At 48.6% G+C, this 18,582-nt stretch overlaps 6 protein-coding genes across 6 annotated transcripts; 4 read left to right on the top strand and 2 right to left on the bottom strand.

Annotated features, from left to right (window-relative positions):
- Positions 1-521: 521 nt before the first annotated feature.
- GGS22DRAFT_156218 (uncharacterized protein) lies at positions 522-3,221 on the top strand. Its single transcript, XM_047960331.1, has one exon. It carries the CDS (start codon positions 704-706, stop codon positions 2,750-2,752), a length of 2,049 nt encoding a protein of 682 aa, XP_047820957.1. The 5' UTR covers positions 522-703; the 3' UTR covers positions 2,753-3,221.
- Positions 3,222-3,658: 437 nt separating this feature from the next.
- Positions 3,659-4,822, top strand: GGS22DRAFT_104755 (uncharacterized protein). Its single transcript, XM_047957779.1, has 2 exons — positions 3,659-4,207; positions 4,269-4,822. The coding sequence occupies exons 1-2, from the start codon at positions 3,934-3,936 to the stop codon at positions 4,778-4,780; spliced, it is 786 nt and encodes a 261-aa protein (XP_047820956.1). The 5' UTR covers positions 3,659-3,933; the 3' UTR covers positions 4,781-4,822.
- A 207-nt stretch (positions 4,823-5,029) lies between these two features.
- Positions 5,030-8,025, top strand: GGS22DRAFT_156215 (uncharacterized protein). Its single transcript, XM_047960330.1, has one exon. It carries the CDS (start codon positions 5,097-5,099, stop codon positions 7,953-7,955), a length of 2,859 nt encoding a protein of 952 aa, XP_047820955.1. The 5' UTR covers positions 5,030-5,096; the 3' UTR covers positions 7,956-8,025.
- A 384-nt stretch (positions 8,026-8,409) lies between these two features.
- GGS22DRAFT_104696 (uncharacterized protein) lies at positions 8,410-10,920 on the top strand. Its single transcript, XM_047957777.1, has 2 exons — positions 8,410-9,537; positions 9,653-10,920. The coding sequence occupies exons 1-2, from the start codon at positions 8,806-8,808 to the stop codon at positions 10,646-10,648; spliced, it is 1,728 nt and encodes a 575-aa protein (XP_047820954.1). The 5' UTR covers positions 8,410-8,805; the 3' UTR covers positions 10,649-10,920.
- A 121-nt stretch (positions 10,921-11,041) lies between these two features.
- GGS22DRAFT_104704 (uncharacterized protein) lies at positions 11,042-13,783 on the bottom strand. The gene is made up of 2 exons (XM_047957778.1): positions 11,517-13,783; positions 11,042-11,399 (listed from the first exon to the last, which is right to left on the bottom strand). The coding sequence occupies exon 1, from the start codon at positions 13,662-13,664 to the stop codon at positions 11,553-11,555; it is 2,112 nt and encodes a 703-aa protein (XP_047820953.1). The 5' UTR covers positions 13,665-13,783; the 3' UTR covers positions 11,042-11,399; positions 11,517-11,552.
- A 633-nt stretch (positions 13,784-14,416) lies between these two features.
- GGS22DRAFT_104676 (kinase-like domain-containing protein) lies at positions 14,417-17,488 on the bottom strand. The gene is made up of 5 exons (XM_047957776.1): positions 15,984-17,488; positions 15,848-15,929; positions 15,445-15,792; positions 14,791-15,392; positions 14,417-14,737 (listed from the first exon to the last, which is right to left on the bottom strand). The coding sequence occupies exons 1-5, from the start codon at positions 16,911-16,913 to the stop codon at positions 14,513-14,515; spliced, it is 2,187 nt and encodes a 728-aa protein (XP_047820952.1). The 5' UTR covers positions 16,914-17,488; the 3' UTR covers positions 14,417-14,512.
- Between the last annotated feature and the right edge of the window lie 1,094 nt (positions 17,489-18,582).

The following is an 18,582-nucleotide window of genomic DNA, read 5'->3' as shown; positions in this document are numbered from 1 at the left end:
ACGACTTTGCCTTTATGTATGGGGTTAAGACTCAGACTCGCGCTACCTAGAGGTTACTTATCGGCCAGCTGCAATAGTTTGAATGCGGAATGTCTTGGCAATCTGAAATCTGAATGCTTCTTTTAGATCTATGGATCTGATTATGTACTGATGCATATAAGTATGGATTAAGACGCAAAGCTATTCAAATTTGCGAATAGTGAGTTGAGCTGACCTGGGGACGTCCGGCTGAGTGGGGTTCTGAAACATTACGCTGTAGCCTGGAGCGCACGTGATCTAGCACAATTAGGAATTGATCGTCCCAGGGCGTTGGCTTCTAATTTTTAGGGTCCTCTAGCGCCCGCTCTCCCCCCACTTCCACGCCCTCTTTTGAGTTCTCTAGCGTAGGTACCTACGTAGTGTCACCCACCATCTCCAACTATTTGTCCACTAGAAATGCTGTGCTTCAATCTAAGTTATGACATCGACAGATAATGATGGTATATGGAGACCGGCCTCTCCTTTCGACAAAAACGCAATCCAATGGCCTCAGTCATATTATTTAAGACCTTCCCCCGAGGGAGCGCCACCGCGCACATATTGGAACCATACCTACTATCGCGGCCCCAAGAACGAATCCGTCCGAATATCATATTGTAGCGATAGGAGCCATTCCGAGGTTATCGCACGGGAGTTTCTCAATGAGCCTGTGATAGGATTTGATATGGAATGGTACTGGGACTCCGATAAGCGCCCGCGACTCAGAGACAAAGTAGCATTGATCCAGATAGCCTGCGAACGGAAAATCGGATTATTTCATATCGCACGCCATGATGGTAACACAACTGAAGAACTTATCGCGCCAGCTCTGCGCCGTATCATCGAGTCCGCGAATATTATCAAGACAGGCGTGGGAATACTGAGTGCCGATTTCTCCAGACTTCAGAATTTTTTTCAGTTGGCACCTCGGGGCGCCGTCGAGCTAAGTCACTTAAACAATCTGGTCACCTTCGGATCACAGAATCCCGACAAAGTTACAACAAGACTGCGCGCGTTGAGTAAACTTGTTGAAGACCACCTCGGACTACCTCTTTTCAAAGGGTCTGTCCGGAAAAGTGATTGGAGTTTACCCTTGGACGACAGACAGAAGACATATGCCGCCGACGATGCCTACGCTGGGTATATGTTATTTCATCGCATGAACGCACTACGACTCAAAATGACACCGATTCCGCCTTTGCCTAAGTTAGGAGAGTCATATTTACCTTTTGCATTCTCGAAAGTAATACCTGTCCAGCTGGAACCAGTTCCAGATCGACCTGAAGCAGCTATATTCACAGCTAGAGATTTCTTCCAACCAGAGAGTGACGAAGTGACAGATAGGAGTGTTGAGAAAACAGAAACGTCCAAACCACTAGATATACAGCCGAAAGGGAATACTAAGGATGAAAAGAAAACCGTAGTCGACGCTTCGAAAGATCTAGAAATCTCGCGCGAAATCTACAAGAAACTTGTGTTGCATAGGAGAATCCTTGCGAAAGCGAAAGGCATATCCGCTTTCATCATTGCCACGAATAAGATCCTAGATCAGCTCTCTAAATCTCGTCCAACTAACAAAAAAGAGCTTTTGAAGGTACACGGAGTGGGTGAAAATAAGGCTTCGTTATATGGTGATGAATGGCTTCAGATTATTTCCCAATACAATGAGGAGTGTCCCAGGGAAATCCCTGAGAAGGCTCCCATTCCGCTACAGTCGAAATCTCCGAATGTGATCATTCCCAACAAAACAGCTGATCGTCAAAAACCTCTAGATTCCGCACCATCCGATTCACCAGACGAATTATACCAGCGGCTTTATGAGCATCGAAAATCCCTAGCTACCATTCGAGGGTGTCTATCCTACGTTATAGCCACCAATTTAGTCTTGGAAGCTATCGCTCGAGAACGCCCTACGACCTATAAGGAACTTCTAGCCATTGATGACATAACAGAATCTCAAGTAGCCACATACGGACCTGCTTGGCTTAGAATTATTGCGGGTTTTGAGGCTGACCCTAAACCAAGGCCTTTACTACCATCGATATCAGAAACACCTGCAGAGTCGCATCCAAAGGACTTTTTTCAAAAACCACATCCACAGCTCGATCACCGACCGCCAACACATAATAGGATTAAACATGTAGGCCGCTCAATAGAACTGTTGCCGGCCCAGCCTACGGGCAGCACTGGATTGTCCTTCAAGCTTAGCGAAACTAATCTTAGTGTTGATAAAATACCGGTAGAAAGGGATGATGATGTCTGTTATGATGGCCCTGAGAAATCAACATTGGAACCACCTATAATGCCGCCCATATCACCACAATTGAAACGCAAACGAATAGAATGCTCAAACTCCCCTTCCAAGAAAGCAAATACTGCGGATCTCTCTTTAAACCCCACATCAGGCTTAAACCCACCTGAGGTTCCCGTTCCTCCACCGGTGAACAAAGCAGAACATATTGAGTCGTTGGGTCCCCAGCACAGAATATTGAGAAACAAATTGGACGCCTACGTCAAGAGCGTTGTTTGGTTGATGAACCCGAAACCGGCTCAGCCAATAGTTTCTGAGCATACCCTACAATGTCTTGTCACTACGCTACCTCGAACGCTTGACGAACTTCACCAGGTTCCGGGTATCGAGAGTTTCTTCCAAGCTTGTCAAGGGGTTAAGAAGGATCTATGGCTAACTTTCTCAACATGGACGCGGTCTTCGGGTCTTGTGCCGAATTCATAATTTGAGTGAAAGGGGCACTTTCAGATGAGACCTTCGGCATTCGTACCCACGAATGTCACCAACTACTATCCGGTGATCAAGTCGTTGCAATTCAAACGGGCGTTCGAAAGGCGGATTGACTTTGTTTTTTTAGTGGAAGTTCACACGTGTGCAAGCTTGGATCATCGTTGGAATTATATCGAATGAATACTCTGCGGTTCTGCATTGGTTACGGGGCGGGTATTTGAGTTATGATACCACTTTGATTTTCTGCGAAAACAATCAGGCGACCAGGCGAAAGGACTAGGCGGTTTCCTGGAATACATAGATGTTTTAATAGGATGTAATTAACTTCGAAGAACTTGTCAATTGTATAGAAAACAGTCGCTTCATACGGCACACTCGTTAGGAACCATACCTTGTATGTTAGACTTGCTCATGGCGCGTAAGATGGAATTGTGATCGATACTATCAAATCAAATGGCTTGCTACTTAGTATACACTGACAACAATTCTCTCTGTCGTGTCTTGATGAATGAAGCTAAATACGGTGGGAATAGTTCGCCGATACATGATAGACCACAAGGCTAGGTTGTCTTGAACGACACTAATGCAAAGCTCTTCCAAGGTGAGCAAGGGGTAGATACTCATTATGAATTCCGATTACCTGAAGCGGTCGTCACATTTGTGGCTTCTATTTATATCGTGAAATATATGTGCTAGTTTAGCAATGCTACCGCATAGTAAGCGAGGCAGGATCAGTGACAATGTAAGGTATCAGTGCCTTAGTTGAAACTCCATGTGAGATACGAGCCGAATGGCACCCGAAATTACCAGCCGCTAAGCTAAGTTTCTCTGCTACATACTATCAGGATTGGTATAATCGCGTGGTGTGAGAGCCCTTGTCGACTTTTAACACGCCCATCATGGGGAAGGACCTGGCGTGTTGCTGGTATTTAAGGCATTCTATCAATACGGTTGTACGTTCAAATTAAATAGATCTAATTGGCTAGATCAGGTATCGCCTGGAAAACGCGGGGGCTGTATGCAGTGAGAGTAGCATCGAAGATACAGTCCATATACCAAGGGGGTGGCACGTATATATAGTACACCAACCGATATTTATGTAGGTAGCACTCACAAATACAAATACTTGGTTGCGGCGTCCCCTTTTCGCCTTCGAGGCTTGTTACTTCGCTCAGATGCACTCGACGAAAGAAGTAGCACTCGAATCCGGGATGGAGGTTGCCCCAGATCATGCGATCCCCGAGGTCGTTCCCCCGCAGCATACTCACTATAAAGGATATGATATATCGCAATGGCAGAATGACAACGGCTCCGAAAAAAGGATATCTGGGTTGAGGAGGGAAACGTTCTGGTTGCTGGTAACACTATGTGCCGTAGTTTCGTTGGCGCTCGGTCTAGGAATGGGGTTGGGTCTGGGCTTGAGGAATAATAATAATGTTAATAACACAGGTTAGATGAAGAGAACCTACCTAGTACCCGCCAGAGAACATGGCTCTAATGCTTCGCCTAGGAAAAGACGCGGACAGCGCATCCATAAGCAATGCGAATACCCTATCAGCGTCCCTTACTACCTCGACGTCCGCACACAACTCCGTAGCTGCCGAATCCGCCGACTCGGTTACCACCGCAACACCTACATCCACATCCACCAGCAGTACTAGGAGCTCAGGGACGACCTCGATCGCGTCATCAACGATAACATCGGTGGTAGATTCTGGGTGTCCCGATATAAATGGCACGACGACGTCGATGTCGACAAACGGAATAAATATAATATACAGGTTTTACTGCAATAGCGACTTGACGGGAACGGACCAAGCAGCGTTGGTTACGAACTCGCTCGACGAGTGTGTCAGGTTATGCGATTCGCTAAACTGGATGGAGAAGCGTAGAGACGTCGGCTCGGTCTGGAATGAGAAAGGTGTTGTTGGACAGAAAGCTGGGTCGTGCTGGTGTAAAGGAGGCTCTAATATTCAGGTTACAGCGAAATCTGGTATCGTGGTAGCAAGTGCGCTGCCATAGAGTAAAGCGGAAGATGTGATGTGCGGAATAATGAAATAGAAGTTATTTCTCCTCATGCGAATATTTATTTGTATTTGGAGCATTTAGGTACATAGATACTTAATAATCGATGAGAAGCTACTGCCAAGTGCCAATGCTAAGTGCCGGCAGGTGTGAAGAATTTGGCGGGGCTAGATAAGATAAGAAAAATAAATTCGAGTTACACACGGTCGCGGTTTGCGATATTGGATTAAACTGCGTAGACCTGCGCATTACATGAGTCACAGTTATACAGTGAAGTTAGGTGGAATTCTCTGAATATTCCATGTAAAAATCCATGAGATTTCGCAATGCAATCGTTACAACGCCGGGCCATCTTCCTCTACATCCTGCGAGCGTAAAACCGCATACTCCCGTACGATCACGAAGTGCTCGGCCAGTTAATATTCACATTCCACTTGCAGTCTTCAAAAAGGCGCCACTCCCGACTAAACTTTTTAACAACAAGAATATATCCGTAATACGAGCATTTCCCGGGGATCAGCAACGTCGCATCCGATTCTTCCTAGCTCCTAACGTACCAGTGGAGGAGCGTCCGCTGCCGGCCGACCTTGCAGCTCAAGCATTTGGATTCAAGATGTTGAACTGGGTCCAGATCATTACGACTCCCACCGCCGACACCCATGGTACCTGTTTGCTGCTTCACTTCGACAACAAGCGATATGTCTTCGGAAATATTGCCGAAGGCACCCAGCGCGCATTCGTTCAGCGAAACATCGGCATACAGAAAGTCGAAGATGTCTTTTTGACCGGGGTAGTTAATTGGCAAACTACCGGTGGTCTCCTTGGCGTCATTCTAACTCTTGCCGACACTCTTGCTGGAAAGGTAGAAAACATACGGGCGAATCAGGAGGAGAAGAGGAAGAAAAGAGGCGGGAAGGTTCGCGAGAGCGATGTTGGATTCAATCCCAATACCTTACCGAGCCTTAGAATCCATGGTGGGAAGAACATGGCACACCTGCTAGCTACTGCTCGACGATTCATTTTCCGCAAGGGTCTTCCTTTGATCCCCAATGAGGTTCGCGACGACCCTCGTCCTGCGAAACAACACTCCTCCGACCCGGATTGGCAAGATGTCAACATCAATGTATGGTATATGCCTGTCCAATCAACAAGTGGGTCGCCGACCAACCCCAGGAAAAGATCTCTCGAAGAGTTTATAGGAGATCCCGAGGCGGATGAGAACAAGGAAGGTGGTGTAAAGTTGGTAAACACCATAGTCAACCAGATGTTTGACTCCAACTGGAAAATGGACGCGCTGATTGAGACAACTTTACATAAAGCAAAACTACCAGCAAAAATATTTGTCAGAGACAAAGAAGGCCACATTCAGATGTATAAAGGTCCTATGCCGGGAGATGGTAAAGACGTACCAGATATACCCGTGTTAGTACGTGAACCATGGCCCGGAGCTATGATTCAGTCACTGCCACGAACAGAACCCTCAAAACAGTCTATGTGCTATATAGTCAAGAACCACGATCGACGGGGGAAATTCAATCCCCAAGCAGCTGAAGAGTATGGTGTACCCAAGTTTAACTACAAGCTTCTTACGAGAGGAGAGAACACCGTGGGAAAAGACGGGATGATAGTCACCCCTGAGATGGTTATAGGAGAGACCGTCCGCGGTAATGGATTTGCCATCGTTGATTTGCCAGATTCTTCTTATATCGATTCGCTTATAAACCGTACCGAGTGGTTAGACGAGAAGATAATGAATGAGGTCAATGTCATCTTTTGGATATTAGGTCATGGAGTTGGGGACGACGTTCGATTACAAGAGTTTATGCAAAAGATGTCGAAATTAAAACATGTTGTCTCCTCGCCAGACAGCTGTCCGAATAGGCTCTCCTTAGAGTCGGTAGCAGCACAAGCTTTCAAACTGCGGTGTATTGACCCTGACCGGTTCCCCCTGCCGATATACAACAACCTACGTTCAATATCGGACACTCCGATAATAGACGTTCCCCCTATCTACGAAGGTGGTCAGGTTGGGAAAATGGTTCAATTCTCGCCGCAATATTTACATCAGGACGACAAGATCGTTCCTTTCCCGGACATCGAAAAACTTGCTCGACACAGCCGAGGACTAGGCAAACAAGTATTAAAAATGGCCGTAGAAGCAAGAACGAAGATTTCGGATCCCGAGTTTCTTGCCAAAATCGAGAAAGTAGAGTCTGACATTCCCAATCGAGATGCAGAGGTAATCTCCCTGGGGACTGGCTCTGCCTTACCTTCCAAGTACCGTAATGTCTCAGCCACGCTCGTTCGCGTTCCAGGATACGGAAATTATCTATTCGACTGCGGCGAGAATACACTTGGTCAGCTGAGCCGAGTGTTTGGCGACGAACTGCCAGAAATATTGCGGGATCTTAAGGCCATATGGATTAGCCATCTACACGCGGATCACCATCTAGGTACTGCTTCTATCATTCGAAAGTGGCATGAGGAGACGAGCAAATCTAACCCCTCGGCTAAGCTCCTCATCGCTTCTCACATACACATGATAGATTGGCTACGGGAATATGCTGACATCGAGAATTATGGCTTTGATCGTCTTGTGACCAGCATAGCTCGGTATGCAAAGGGTAGTACAGGGCAAACCTGCCCGCCTCGCATATTCACGGAAGAAGAGAGGGCCATGTTCGGCTTAGATCGGATCGACTCCTGCTTCGTAAGACATTGTTACGGGGCACTTGCAACCGTCTTCACCTTCCCATCCGGTCTCAAGATCGCGTATTCCGGCGATTGCAGACCGAGTGACGACTTCGTCCAGATCGGAAAGGGCGCCACACTGCTAATCCACGAAAGCACATTCGAAGACGAGCTAATAGGCGACGCCATCGCGAAGAAGCACTCGACCATGTCGGAGGCCATCGATGTCGGCCGGCGCATGGGCGCGCGGAGGATCCTGCTCACGCATTTCTCTCAAAGATACCAGAAAGTGCCCACAATGGAGGACAGCTTCGAAATACGGCCTGACGCCAAGGATGACGAAAAGGCGCAGCTGGACGAGGTGGTACTGGTGGCGTTCGACTACATGCGCGTTAAGCTTGGGGATTTCCGGAAGGCCCAAGCTTTCCTGCCGACCCTGCAGAAGCTCTTCGAGGATGCGAAGGAGACTGATGATGCTTGATGCGGCGTTGTATATGTATATAATATAGAATTGCCGTTCTGGTATTATATATCAATTGGACCATCAGCCTTTCTTGTTTAAATTTATGAGGACTGCTTTGATCTTGGTTAAGGCGCTGGATTGTCTTCCACTCTAATATCGATGACTTAAGCTTGACCTCTATATCTATTTCGCAAGGAAGCCCGACTAGTAAGTAGTATGCCCATTCCTCCGACAGCAAATGAGGATGATACAAAAATTAAGTCTTTATAAAGCTTATTCTTACAAGCTGGATGAAATAAGTAAAACGACACCCATATGTCCGCTTAACAAGTAGACTGGTGATTTATCTCCGCATAGCAAATTACTCAAGATGATAGAGCAGTCTGTAAGGGTGATTTTCCAAGTACTATTTTATTAGTAGGAGAGATCACTACACCTCGGAGAGACTAAATAGGGGCTAATATAGCTATACAATACACATTACTGTTTCTCTTTCCCCCTATTCACATTAGATATATCCAACGCAACTCTTTAACAAAGGCGGCAGTATTCAGGGAGGATCCTGAAAAGACCATCCGTATATTCACTCACCCGGGTCCGTCAATAAGAATACTGTAGCTAAAAGTGATCGTTTCTCACACCTCTATGCCGCCGGTCCCGTTCTTTTCGCGACATTGATTCATCGGCATACCCACGAACCCATCGCTTGAATCTACGAGACGACCATGCCCGCGCTTCTCGACTTCAGGCCCTACTCTAAAATGTAGACGGTATCCCGTAAGATAGATCTGATTTTCGAATCCCACAAGAAATAAAATATATAACCCACCTTTCCTCACTCCCAAAATTCTGCTCTTCTCTCGCCATCATGGGAGACTACGAAGCACTTTCAACCTTTTCCGATCCCATCTGGGCACCCCCTCGTTTACCTCCCCTACCCTTCACCAACCGTAGACGCGTTCGTAAACGTTCGTTCATCATTCTTGCGATTTTGCTCGTCGTGGGCTTCTTCACTCTGAACCATTACGCCAATGTTGCTGATGTGCCTGTGCCTTTTCTGCTGTCCGATTCAGGCAAAGCCTCCCGGCCGCAGGCTCAGTCTCTGGAGTTCCACTATGCCGTACCCATTAACGCAACCGCAGCCGCGCAAGACCCGCGGATGGGAGACCATCTCGATCCTACTTACTGCACGACGTGGCCTGTAGATCACGAGGGCAAGTATATCCCGCAGCCGAAGCTGAAGTCGAGACGACATCAGAGTCTGTATCTCGACACCTTTGCGCCGGCTGACGGTTGGAAGAAGCCTCGTGGTCTGAAGGTCGTGGCAGTCGTGTTCTATGGTCGCAAACGCAACGTCGATATCCTCGACTGCTACCTTCAGCAGAACCTTGTCTCTAACGGCGGATACCTCGACGATGTGTGGTTCATGGTACACACTCAACAGGCGGAAGACATCGCCTGGCTTAACGAATTCGTCAAGAAAGATCCTTTGTACAAGTTCAAGAGCCTCGGATCTTGTGGCGAGGAGGAGACGTATGGATGTATCTGGGAGAACATGGTGGAGAGTGATACCTTGTACATCAAGATCGACGACGACATCGTGAGTTCAATTCCCTTCTACCCTTTCCTTTTCACCTTACCTATTCCTCTTCCTCTTCCTCGTTTTCGTCACGGACCTCGCTATACAGACCCGAACCCAACTAACCAATCCCCAGTTGTACATCCACCACGACGCGATCCCCCAACTCGTACACACGCGTCTAGCCCAACCACACCCCTACGCCATCTCAGCGCAACTAGTGAACAGCCCCGTAACCGGGCTCCAGCAATACCACTACGGCGCAATCCACCCCTTCCTCCCCGACCCGTCCCCGCAACCAACCCACAACGCAAGCACAACCTGGCAGCCCTCCAAACTCCCGCTCTACCCAGCCTCCGCCGCGCTCCCCGTCGCACCGCTGGACATACAACCGCCGTACCGGGGCCACCCCTGGCTGCTGCTCACCAACAACACGCACAACACAACGACCCTACCCCAAACCCCCATCGGCCAATGGAGCGCGCACCCCGGCCCCGACCCCATCGCCTTCGGGCCCGGCTGGCGCTCCTGGGCCGCTGCCGCGCAGCAGCTGTACTCGCTGCTGTATAATCTGGAGTTAAACCAAATGCACGTGTACCACTTCGGACGCGCGCTGAACTATGCCCCGCGCGACGAGAATGATGATGGTGCGCATAGTTATTACTCGTCTGATGGGCATTATCACCGGCATCGACACTATTACTACGCTCCTGCGCTGGACTCTTCTGGGAACGGTGGTGGTGGTAGTGGTAAATTTGGTGGTGGGAAGAATGGTGAAGGAAGTGGGAATGGGGGGGTCGAATACACGGGCCCCGGCGGCGAACAGCTCTACGATACGCAGTACGAGCGGTATAACCTAAACTTCGTCGCGATCTGGGGACGGGATGTGGCGCTGGGATTACCCATCCTAGGAGACGACGAGGCCGCGATGACGGTTTCGATTCCGCTAAGACTTGGTCGGCCTTTTGTTATTGACACGCGCGCTGTTGTCGGACACCTCTCATTCTACACCCAGAAAGCCGGTATCGCTTCGACAGATCTGATGGATCGCTGGCGCGCGTTTGCGAATGAGAATGTGTGTTTGGCGGGGAACCAGAAGGTGCCGTGGGATGCGCAGTGTGAGGGTTTTTAAAGGCTACTGATGTTAAGGATTAGTAGCTCATGGCTAATAATGCCAATGATGATTTTGTCAGTCTGGTCCGGCGTGACCTTTAGGGATAGTAGTCTGGAGCCGAGCCGAGCTAGGAAAGGGAAGTTTGTTTGCTTGACAAACGCCATCGCATGTTTTGCGAGATCAAAGCAATGGTTCTCTACATGTACGCTCAGACACATGTCTAAGCTTAGGTAGTCATGTTGAATAACGCTCTGGATTACTATATTTCGGTTCCGTGAAGTTGCCCGTAGGTTTGTACTAGACAATCGCTTTGTGTGCCAAGTTTCAGTAAGGAAGACGAAGCATTTGTTAGAATATAACCCATTCTTTGTCCGGAACAAGATCCGGGGGGATCCGCGGAAGAGGGACCCGCAGAGAAAGAAAATAAATATACCACGAGGCGACTTCAATGCGGCGATTCCGATAGGGCGCACTAGGGGGCGAGATGGGGTGTGAGCATACCGACTGGTAGCTGAGGAAACCGAGAGGTAGTCTTCGCGGATCACAGTATATCGAAACGGAAATGGATTCGATTTGGCTACTCGACCGCTGCAATATGGAAAAGAGTCGACATGGCGGCTACAGGACGACGAGTCTCGACGATACATCCCATAGACCAAGCCACCATATACTAACAGTAGCAGTACCACTTCTTTTCGGAAAAGTAACCCTGAAGTGTAGGACGAACTGATCTCAAATTCCGCAGTATCAAGTATATACACATACACATCTAACACAACAGATCACATCAGCACATAAACCAGACCTTAAAACTCTGAACAAACACGTATATTACTAAGAAATAGCTAAACAAAAACAGGAAAAAAAAACAGAAGAAATAACTCACCTCAAACCCCTACTAAGCCTCAGCCCAGCAGCAGTTCTACCTCTTCCTCGCAAACCACCCCCAAGGCGAAAACTCCACATCCCCAACCCCATCCCCACCAGCAGCAGCCTCCTCCCTCGCCCGCCGTTCCGCAACCACAGTAAGCGAATCATCCGGGCCAATCGACCCATCATCCGCAAACCCAGCCTCGGGGAACCCCCACTCCTGGCGATACGCCTCATCAAGCGGGCCCGGAGTCGGTGGCCCGAAGTCATCCGCAACCGTGTTGCCACGCGAAGTCGGAGTCGACAGCGACGGCGCCGTGCTAGTATCAACGCTAGGCCGCGGCGTCGAGGGCTCCCGCGTGAACGGGTTATCCCCGCGCGCGAAATCGCGGATGCCCTTGCGCGAGCGGAGGTACTGGCTCTGGGTTGCGGAAGCGCGGGACCCGCTCTCCGAGGCGTCGGGGAAGAGGAATTTCCGGAGCGCCGGTTTTGGGGGGGCCGATGATGACGTGCGTTTCGAGGTGCGGTGTCTGCTGTCGACTGGGGGGATGGAAGAAGGTGGGGGCTGTTCGGAGTACACGGAGGAGCTGGTGGTGTTTCGGCTTACGGGACGGTCTGGCTTGCAGGATTTAGGCCTAGGCGTGCGGATTCTGGAGGCTCTGGAGGCTCTGTCGGTGTTGTTTTGTCTGCTGCTTTCGCCGTTGTAGATCGAGGAGACTCGCGGGACGGGTGGTGCGTCTTGGTCGGGGCCGGCGACGTTGGGGTTCAAGGTGTGTACAGAAACATCGGTCCAGACGCTTTGGTTGTCGGCATGTTCTACGCTGGGTTGATGTTCCTTATTGATCCTAAGCGGCAATGGTGAGGCAGAAAGGTGGCTATATGATTTTGGCGGCTGGAATGCTGGATGGACTCCAGACAAGACTGATCTTGCGTCGTCTGCCGATAAATCCGCGTGGGACTCTGCTAGTCGCGTGGCGTACCAGTCTGTCACTTTGCTACGACTCTTTTCTTCCTCCTCGAGATTCCGATCGAAGTCTGCTTCGCCGTCCATCTCTTCGTAGTCGTCGTATATGTCGGCATTACCACTGACAGAGTGCGAGTCTTGTTGCCTTCCATTCATCGAGTTTGTCGGATCGTAGGCGGCCATCCGCGGTGCTCCAACTTGTGAAAAGTCGCACATGCTATCCGGCCTGAAGATGCTCTTAGTCCCTTCTGCTTCTTGGGTCATGCTAAACATCGCCATCCTCCTTTGCTCTTCCGCGCCCTCTGGGTCGACCATGGCTACCGGAATGCCATTCCTCGTTCTCCTTCTGTATCGCGAAGTATCTGGAATACTGCTCAACTGATGTCCCGAATCCGTAATCTTGAGTTCGGTATAAATCGGTCTTCTGCCGCCTTTAGATCTCTTACACTCTTTTTTCCGCTTACTTCGCCACTTTGTAACCTCAGATCGCGTGGCCCTAAGCTCTGCCAACACATTATCGCTCATGGCCCTACATTTTGCTGCTCTTTCTTCCTTTAGATGGTCAATCCATTCATCAACAAAACGGGCGAGCCTAGGATCTCTACCTGGGCGATTATCCGGACGAGGCGAACGTCGTTCGATTCGATCGACAAGGATAGATCTCAGGTCTGCCAGTACGCGAGCATTAGCACCCAAGGCACTTAGGATACACGCCTCACAACCAGATCTGACGAAGACCATATGATTCTCAAAAGGGGGTGTTCCGTAACACTCGCGATACAAATCTGGTTCGGTCCAAAGAGCAGCGATGGCGTCTATGCGCCCAACAAGTGCGGATATAATCGGGAAGTCCTTCCTACCTTTCCACGAGCGGAGCGTGTCAGTGTAGACGGTGACCTCATAAGCGACGGCTAGGAACAAGCGGCGGATAAGCCAGGGATTTAGAGTTGTGTGGGTTTTACACAGGATAGCTCTCGGGTCTATCACGTTCGGGTCGATGCTGTCGGCGATTTTTATAACGAGTCGTTTTAAAGGATTCGACGTGCGAAGCAGCTCGCTCGGAAGAGACTTGAGCTTTTCCTCTTGCCTACAGAGCCATCTCCTCGATGGAATCGCGATGCCATACTCCGGGCGCCGGGAAAGGAGCCTCGTCAGACGAGTAACGTTGGCGCTGGACAGGTCTCGAACATCGATACTCATTTTTGCTAATTTTCTTTCCTAATATTCTTGTTTCGTTTTCTTAGGTTAAAAAATTGGCTGCAAGCAATGGGCGAATATAGGCAATATGCTAAAATTTCACATCGATCAGTCTGATGGCCGGGCGGCGCTATGTATGCCATAAGAGTCTCTGGTCATTGTTCTCGGACGTCACGCTAGTATCGCAACAAGGGATGTAAAGTCGAACTCTCAAGTAGTTTGTACGAGACAAGTTGGTAGTGATGAACAATGAAGCCCTTTATTTTGTCGTCTCGTCATGGATGATAGGCGTATTTTCCAAACACAAAGCGATTGTTCTCCACGCTGCTGGACTTCCACTCACACAATGCCGAAAGAAATATATGACGTTTCCCTTGGTCTCTAGAGTCAACAGTAGCATTCTAGAAAGTTTAAGTATGAAGACTTACAAAAGAGGATATTAGTTTGCCAGATGTAAATAGATCATAATGGCCTCTTGCTCTTCCAGATGCCTAAACGAATGCCTCACGTTAGGTGACCAGACGAGAATATCATATCTCCACCAGAATGGGAACTGCCACCCATAGCAATGGGCTTTATATTGAGAAAACGTCGCGAGTCGTTCCGTCTACATGGCGTGGAGGCTGTAGACCATTTTACGTAACGTATGCTCAATGCCATGATAACTACTCGCACAAAAAATGCTGGCCTGAACGCCCGACCTCCTCACCCTTTGCCTAAGCCCAATGGTATTGCAAACCACAATTGTAACGTGAGAATGCTAGGTCTTATTCCATCCCAAATATACAGGTTCGTTTTGGTATCAATGCCGCGTCATTACTAAGTTGGTGAATTACACCATCGTTATTCCATTAAGCCACCGCCACACCCCGAGTAGCGGGGAATTCATGCTCCCTCATTCTTTCCAACCGGATCTTCGCAGCCTCAGTTCCATCATCGGGAATGGCCGGCTCTCGGAACCACTCGTGCTCTAGGGCTTGGCGAGCAGTAATTCGTTTTGCGGGATCGTAAACGAAAATCCTCTGTAGGAGATCCAAGAAAGATCTAAGGAAAGGGCTCGAGGCCGGTATGATGTCCTATATCCGTGTTAACAATTCATGTAGATCAGAGGCAAGGTAGCGCGACTTACACTTAGACGTTTCATGTTCTTAACAAACCGTCTCGATGCTCGCGTAGTTTCCGCAGTCGGATAGTCTAACTTTAATCGCTTGAAGTATCTGTGGGTTGGGTTAGTGGAGGCGTGCGCGTGATGGGCGCGGGAGCCATACTTAGATGCGGCATTTCCGGTACTTCGTGTAGCCATCTTATTTACAGTCTGGACTAGATGGTTGTCTATACGACAGTCGCAAACATTCTCCATCATAGCGAGATGCTCGAGATTATCGTGCGTCTGAAAGAGGGCGTCGCCGGTAAAGAATTCGACCAATATGCAGCCGATGCTCCAGATGTCACAGGGGAAGGACCAGCCTAGACCAAGGATGATCTCGGGGGCTCGGTAATGTCGTGTCGATACGACAGACGAATGGTATTCGTCTTGGAAAGTTGCAGATCCAAAATCAATAAGTCGGATCTCGGTATCTAAGAGAACTTTGCGTTGTGTAGCCTGTCGATTTACGCCAGCCGAGGACGATGGTATCCGTCGATTGTAGGTAAATGTTTGGTATGCACTGTCGCAGAGTAGAATATTCTCCGGCTTCAGATCGGTATGGATGAGATTAAGATCATGCAGAACTAGGAAAGAGTCAATAAGCAAAATGGGAGTAGTATGTAGAATAGTACTTACAAGCCACGCTCGTGAATAGTTGACGAGCAAAGCTTTGGATCTGGCTGTTCGGGAAAGGGACGAAGTTGTTACTTTTAAGAAAGTCAAAAACGCTGGAACCAAGAAGGTCCATGACGATGCAGATATGACCACGGAAATCGAAGCAGTCCCGGAGATGTATACATCTATTTCGGTTCTCGTCGTCATTGGCCTTCAAGGTCTGAAGAACACGTAATTCGATTCGTGAGGCGTCTCGGTATTTTTGAACGGCTCGGATGATTTTGATTGCGACCAACTTATTCCGCTTTCGATCACGAGCCTGGACGACTTTACCAAATGTGCCCTGTCCAAGTAGCTTAATCATTTGATCTGATTAATTGTTAGATATATATCCATGTGTAGAAAGCAGGCTGAGTGGACGTACATTGGGGTGTTAGGTCAGCATCGGGAACGACAATGTAGTGGCCATCATCATCGTCAACTCTTTGGTGCCTCTGGTCAGAACGCTAGAATACAATTGTCAGTAATCGACCCATTATAACCCGAGCAAGCCAACTTACATCGTTAACGGATCTAACGGTTACATCACCAGCTTTCTTGACAGGCTTCTGAGGCGGACGGTAGGTTACGAAGGCATCACCAAGGACTTCGATTTCCCGCCTCTTTGCTTCTTGGGCAATTTGCTGTCTGGTTCTCTTCCTCTTCTGACCAACTTGACGGCTCTCGTAGTCGTACTGGCCATTCGAAGACAAAGAACCTAGCGAGGTAGCGGCTGTCGTGTTGTGGGCAGATGTCGTGCGATCGGTCGACGTAGAACTACTATTGGAGGTTTGCTGGTAAGAACCATTGACTCTGCTACTATATGCGTCATCGTTGCGAACTACATCTTCTTTCCTGCGTCTCTTGGGTCCGTGACGAGTAGTTTCGTCATTTGCATGTGTTCGGGTAGAAGTTACGGCTGAGTCTTTGTCTGGTTCTGGCGTGTCGTCGATGACAATAATTTCCTTAGGCAATCCATTCTTGTAGAAAGTTTTCCAATCCGGTTCCTTAGATCTTCGCCGTTTTCTCGGCTGACCGTCGCTGTAGGTTTGCGTAGTTGAGGCGGTTGAGGGAGGCATGCTGGCTTTGTATGCGTCTATATGGGGAGTAGAATTGGTTCTCGTAGAATCTTGAGTCGGTCTCGTAGTGGCAATCGATGCAGCTACTCCATTTGGAGAAGGGCGAAGCGTTTGACTGGAAGCGGAGTAAATCTGGCTGGTGGTATACGAAGACGAGGAATGTGCCTGGTGATGATTGGACACTGTTGCCGTCGAGGCCGTCGAAGTTGAGGTGGGGATGATAGGGTTTGAAGCGACACCAGTTATAGCAACAGCACGATAAGATGAGCCAGACGTGGACAGATTTGGATACGGCGGATAGTGGTGAGAGGGGTGATGATGGTGACGATAATGAGGAGGAAGTGTTGCGGTTGCGGTTGTCGGCGTTGACATCTTACAACAATGTCAATGTAGAAGGGAGAGGGAGAGGAGGTGAAAGGGTTCGTGGAGTTTGGGTTTGGGGCCTGGGGCTTGGGATGGCGGTTGGGAAACCTGGGAATTATTTCGTGCACCTTCCCAGTGTACAGTAGGTACAGTAGGTACAGTAGGGTACAGTACCTAGAAATATACTAAGTTAGGGGAACGAGGTACCTAAGGAAGCCTGTGCTTGTACCTAGCGTCCTTTTTCCCGCCTATTGCGGTCGCAAGTTTTTAGCCAATTGTAAGGGAATCTGAAGGGAACTTTAGATTGATTTTGTGCTGGAAAACCAAAGGCGCTACCGTCGTAAGTTTTAGGTACCTGAGGTAACAAGGGCAGAATGGGCAAATGCTCCAGGGCTTGGTCCGGGAATAGTTGGGAAACTGCTAGCGACAGAAATATAGCGCTGTCGGTGGCTGTCGGTGGCTTTCAATGGCTGTTGGTAGTACTAGAGCACCTAAGCAGCCACTATGACCAGTAACCTTGGAAAGTTTAGGCTGACTCAAGCTACTGGTATGTGGCAGGTACAATAGGTACCTAGGTCGATGGCTGGAAGCGGGTTGTATACCGAATATTCCGGTAGGTTGTGTTGAACCAGAGAAAAAGTCGAAGAAATCCAATGTAGAAGGTTTGCAATTCGATAATTAATTGACCCGTTTCGTTTTCCTGTATTTCTTATTTCCTCCTCGGTTCCGTTATTTCGTTCGTGGCATAGGTGTAGGTTGTAGTAGAGGGTAGATCGCTACTAGGTACTAGGTACACAAAGTAGGATTTATTTTGCCGTGTAATGTGTAGGTAGTGTGTAATGTGCAATAGTTTTTCTGATAGGCAAAGTGCTTAAGTCGAAATATCGAGATATCGGAATGTCGAAATGTCTCCCGCCGACAAAATAGTATCCGTGCAAAGAAGCAACTTGTATGTACCTATTAGAATTTTGTATATTTGTCGGTCGAGTGTCGTCGACGGATTCGTTTTTACTCCCTGTAACCAAAAGCACAGGCTACATGGGGCAAAGATAGGGCATTGTCTCCGTATCAACAACGCTAGAATAATAGGCTACGTAGCAAAGTAATTGTATAGTAGCGTATTTTGTCGTCTTCCGGCAGAAGAAAGGAATAGACAACAATGCAATTTCGACACTCGGATGGTATTCAAAGCAGAGGAAGAGTAGCAAAGAGAAGGGAATCCAGAGTCTCGAGCGTGAATGAATTCTTACGTTGCCGCAAATGCAGGATGAGGTGGTGGTTTACTTGTCGGTTCTCACAACGCACCAGGCACTGGGCTGTGTGATGACAAGCTGCGTGAACAGGCATACAGTAGCATACAGTACATCACGGATTCACGGGTCTACCGCTTGTTTCGGACTTCGCCCACGCTGTTTGGCTGTATGGTTGGTGTGGTGAGGATGAAGTAATAGGTGGGCCAATTCGTCTGATAATTCGCCTCAGAAATTACCTTTTTGCGCAAGCGTCGAACGTACCAAAAATAATAAATTATTAAAAGTGATAGCATCCTTTGATTAATAACCTTTCTCACACGGTATGGAATATGTGAGGAAGAGAGTTGATTAGCCTGTTTTAGTCGTCCCAGCACAGTGTATATTGATAAACCTTGATACATTTCATCATTTTGTGGATCGCTCCG

The sequence above is a fragment of the Annulohypoxylon maeteangense genome, assembly GCF_022496945.1.
Source record: "Annulohypoxylon maeteangense strain CBS 123835 unplaced genomic scaffold GGS22scaffold_4, whole genome shotgun sequence".
NCBI lineage: Eukaryota > Fungi > Ascomycota > Sordariomycetes > Xylariales > Hypoxylaceae > Annulohypoxylon > Annulohypoxylon maeteangense.
The sequence above is the reverse complement of the archived record's forward strand: the minus strand, read 5'-3'. Positions and strand labels throughout refer to the sequence as shown.

What these genes read in the sequence shown, in the direction of transcription:
- GGS22DRAFT_156218 (XM_047960331.1), top strand. Translation starts at nt 704, where the DNA reads ATGGAATGGTACTGGGACTCCGATAAGCGCCCGCGACTCAGAGACAAA.
- GGS22DRAFT_104755 (XM_047957779.1), top strand. Translation starts at nt 3,934, where the DNA reads ATGCACTCGACGAAAGAAGTAGCACTCGAATCCGGGATGGAGGTTGCC. An exon ending in TAATAATGTTAATAACACAG is followed by an intron (nt 4,208 to 4,268) that starts GTTAGATGAAGA and finishes TGCTTCGCCTAG; the next exon opens with GAAAAGACGCGGACAGCGCA.
- GGS22DRAFT_156215 (XM_047960330.1), top strand. Translation starts at nt 5,097, where the DNA reads ATGAGATTTCGCAATGCAATCGTTACAACGCCGGGCCATCTTCCTCTA.
- GGS22DRAFT_104696 (XM_047957777.1), top strand. Translation starts at nt 8,806, where the DNA reads ATGGGAGACTACGAAGCACTTTCAACCTTTTCCGATCCCATCTGGGCA. An exon ending in TCAAGATCGACGACGACATC is followed by an intron (nt 9,538 to 9,652) that starts GTGAGTTCAATT and finishes ACCAATCCCCAG; the next exon opens with TTGTACATCCACCACGACGC.
- GGS22DRAFT_104704 (XM_047957778.1), bottom strand. Translation starts at nt 13,664, where the DNA reads ATGAGTATCGATGTTCGAGACCTGTCCAGCGCCAACGTTACTCGTCTG.
- GGS22DRAFT_104676 (XM_047957776.1), bottom strand. Translation starts at nt 16,913, where the DNA reads ATGTCAACGCCGACAACCGCAACCGCAACACTTCCTCCTCATTATCGT. An exon ending in TGCTGACCTAACACCCCAAT is followed by an intron (nt 15,793 to 15,847) that starts GTACGTCCACTC and finishes ACAATTAATCAG; the next exon opens with ATCAAATGATTAAGCTACTT. An exon ending in ACTATTCACGAGCGTGGCTT is followed by an intron (nt 15,393 to 15,444) that starts GTAAGTACTATT and finishes ACTCTTTCCTAG; the next exon opens with TTCTGCATGATCTTAATCTC.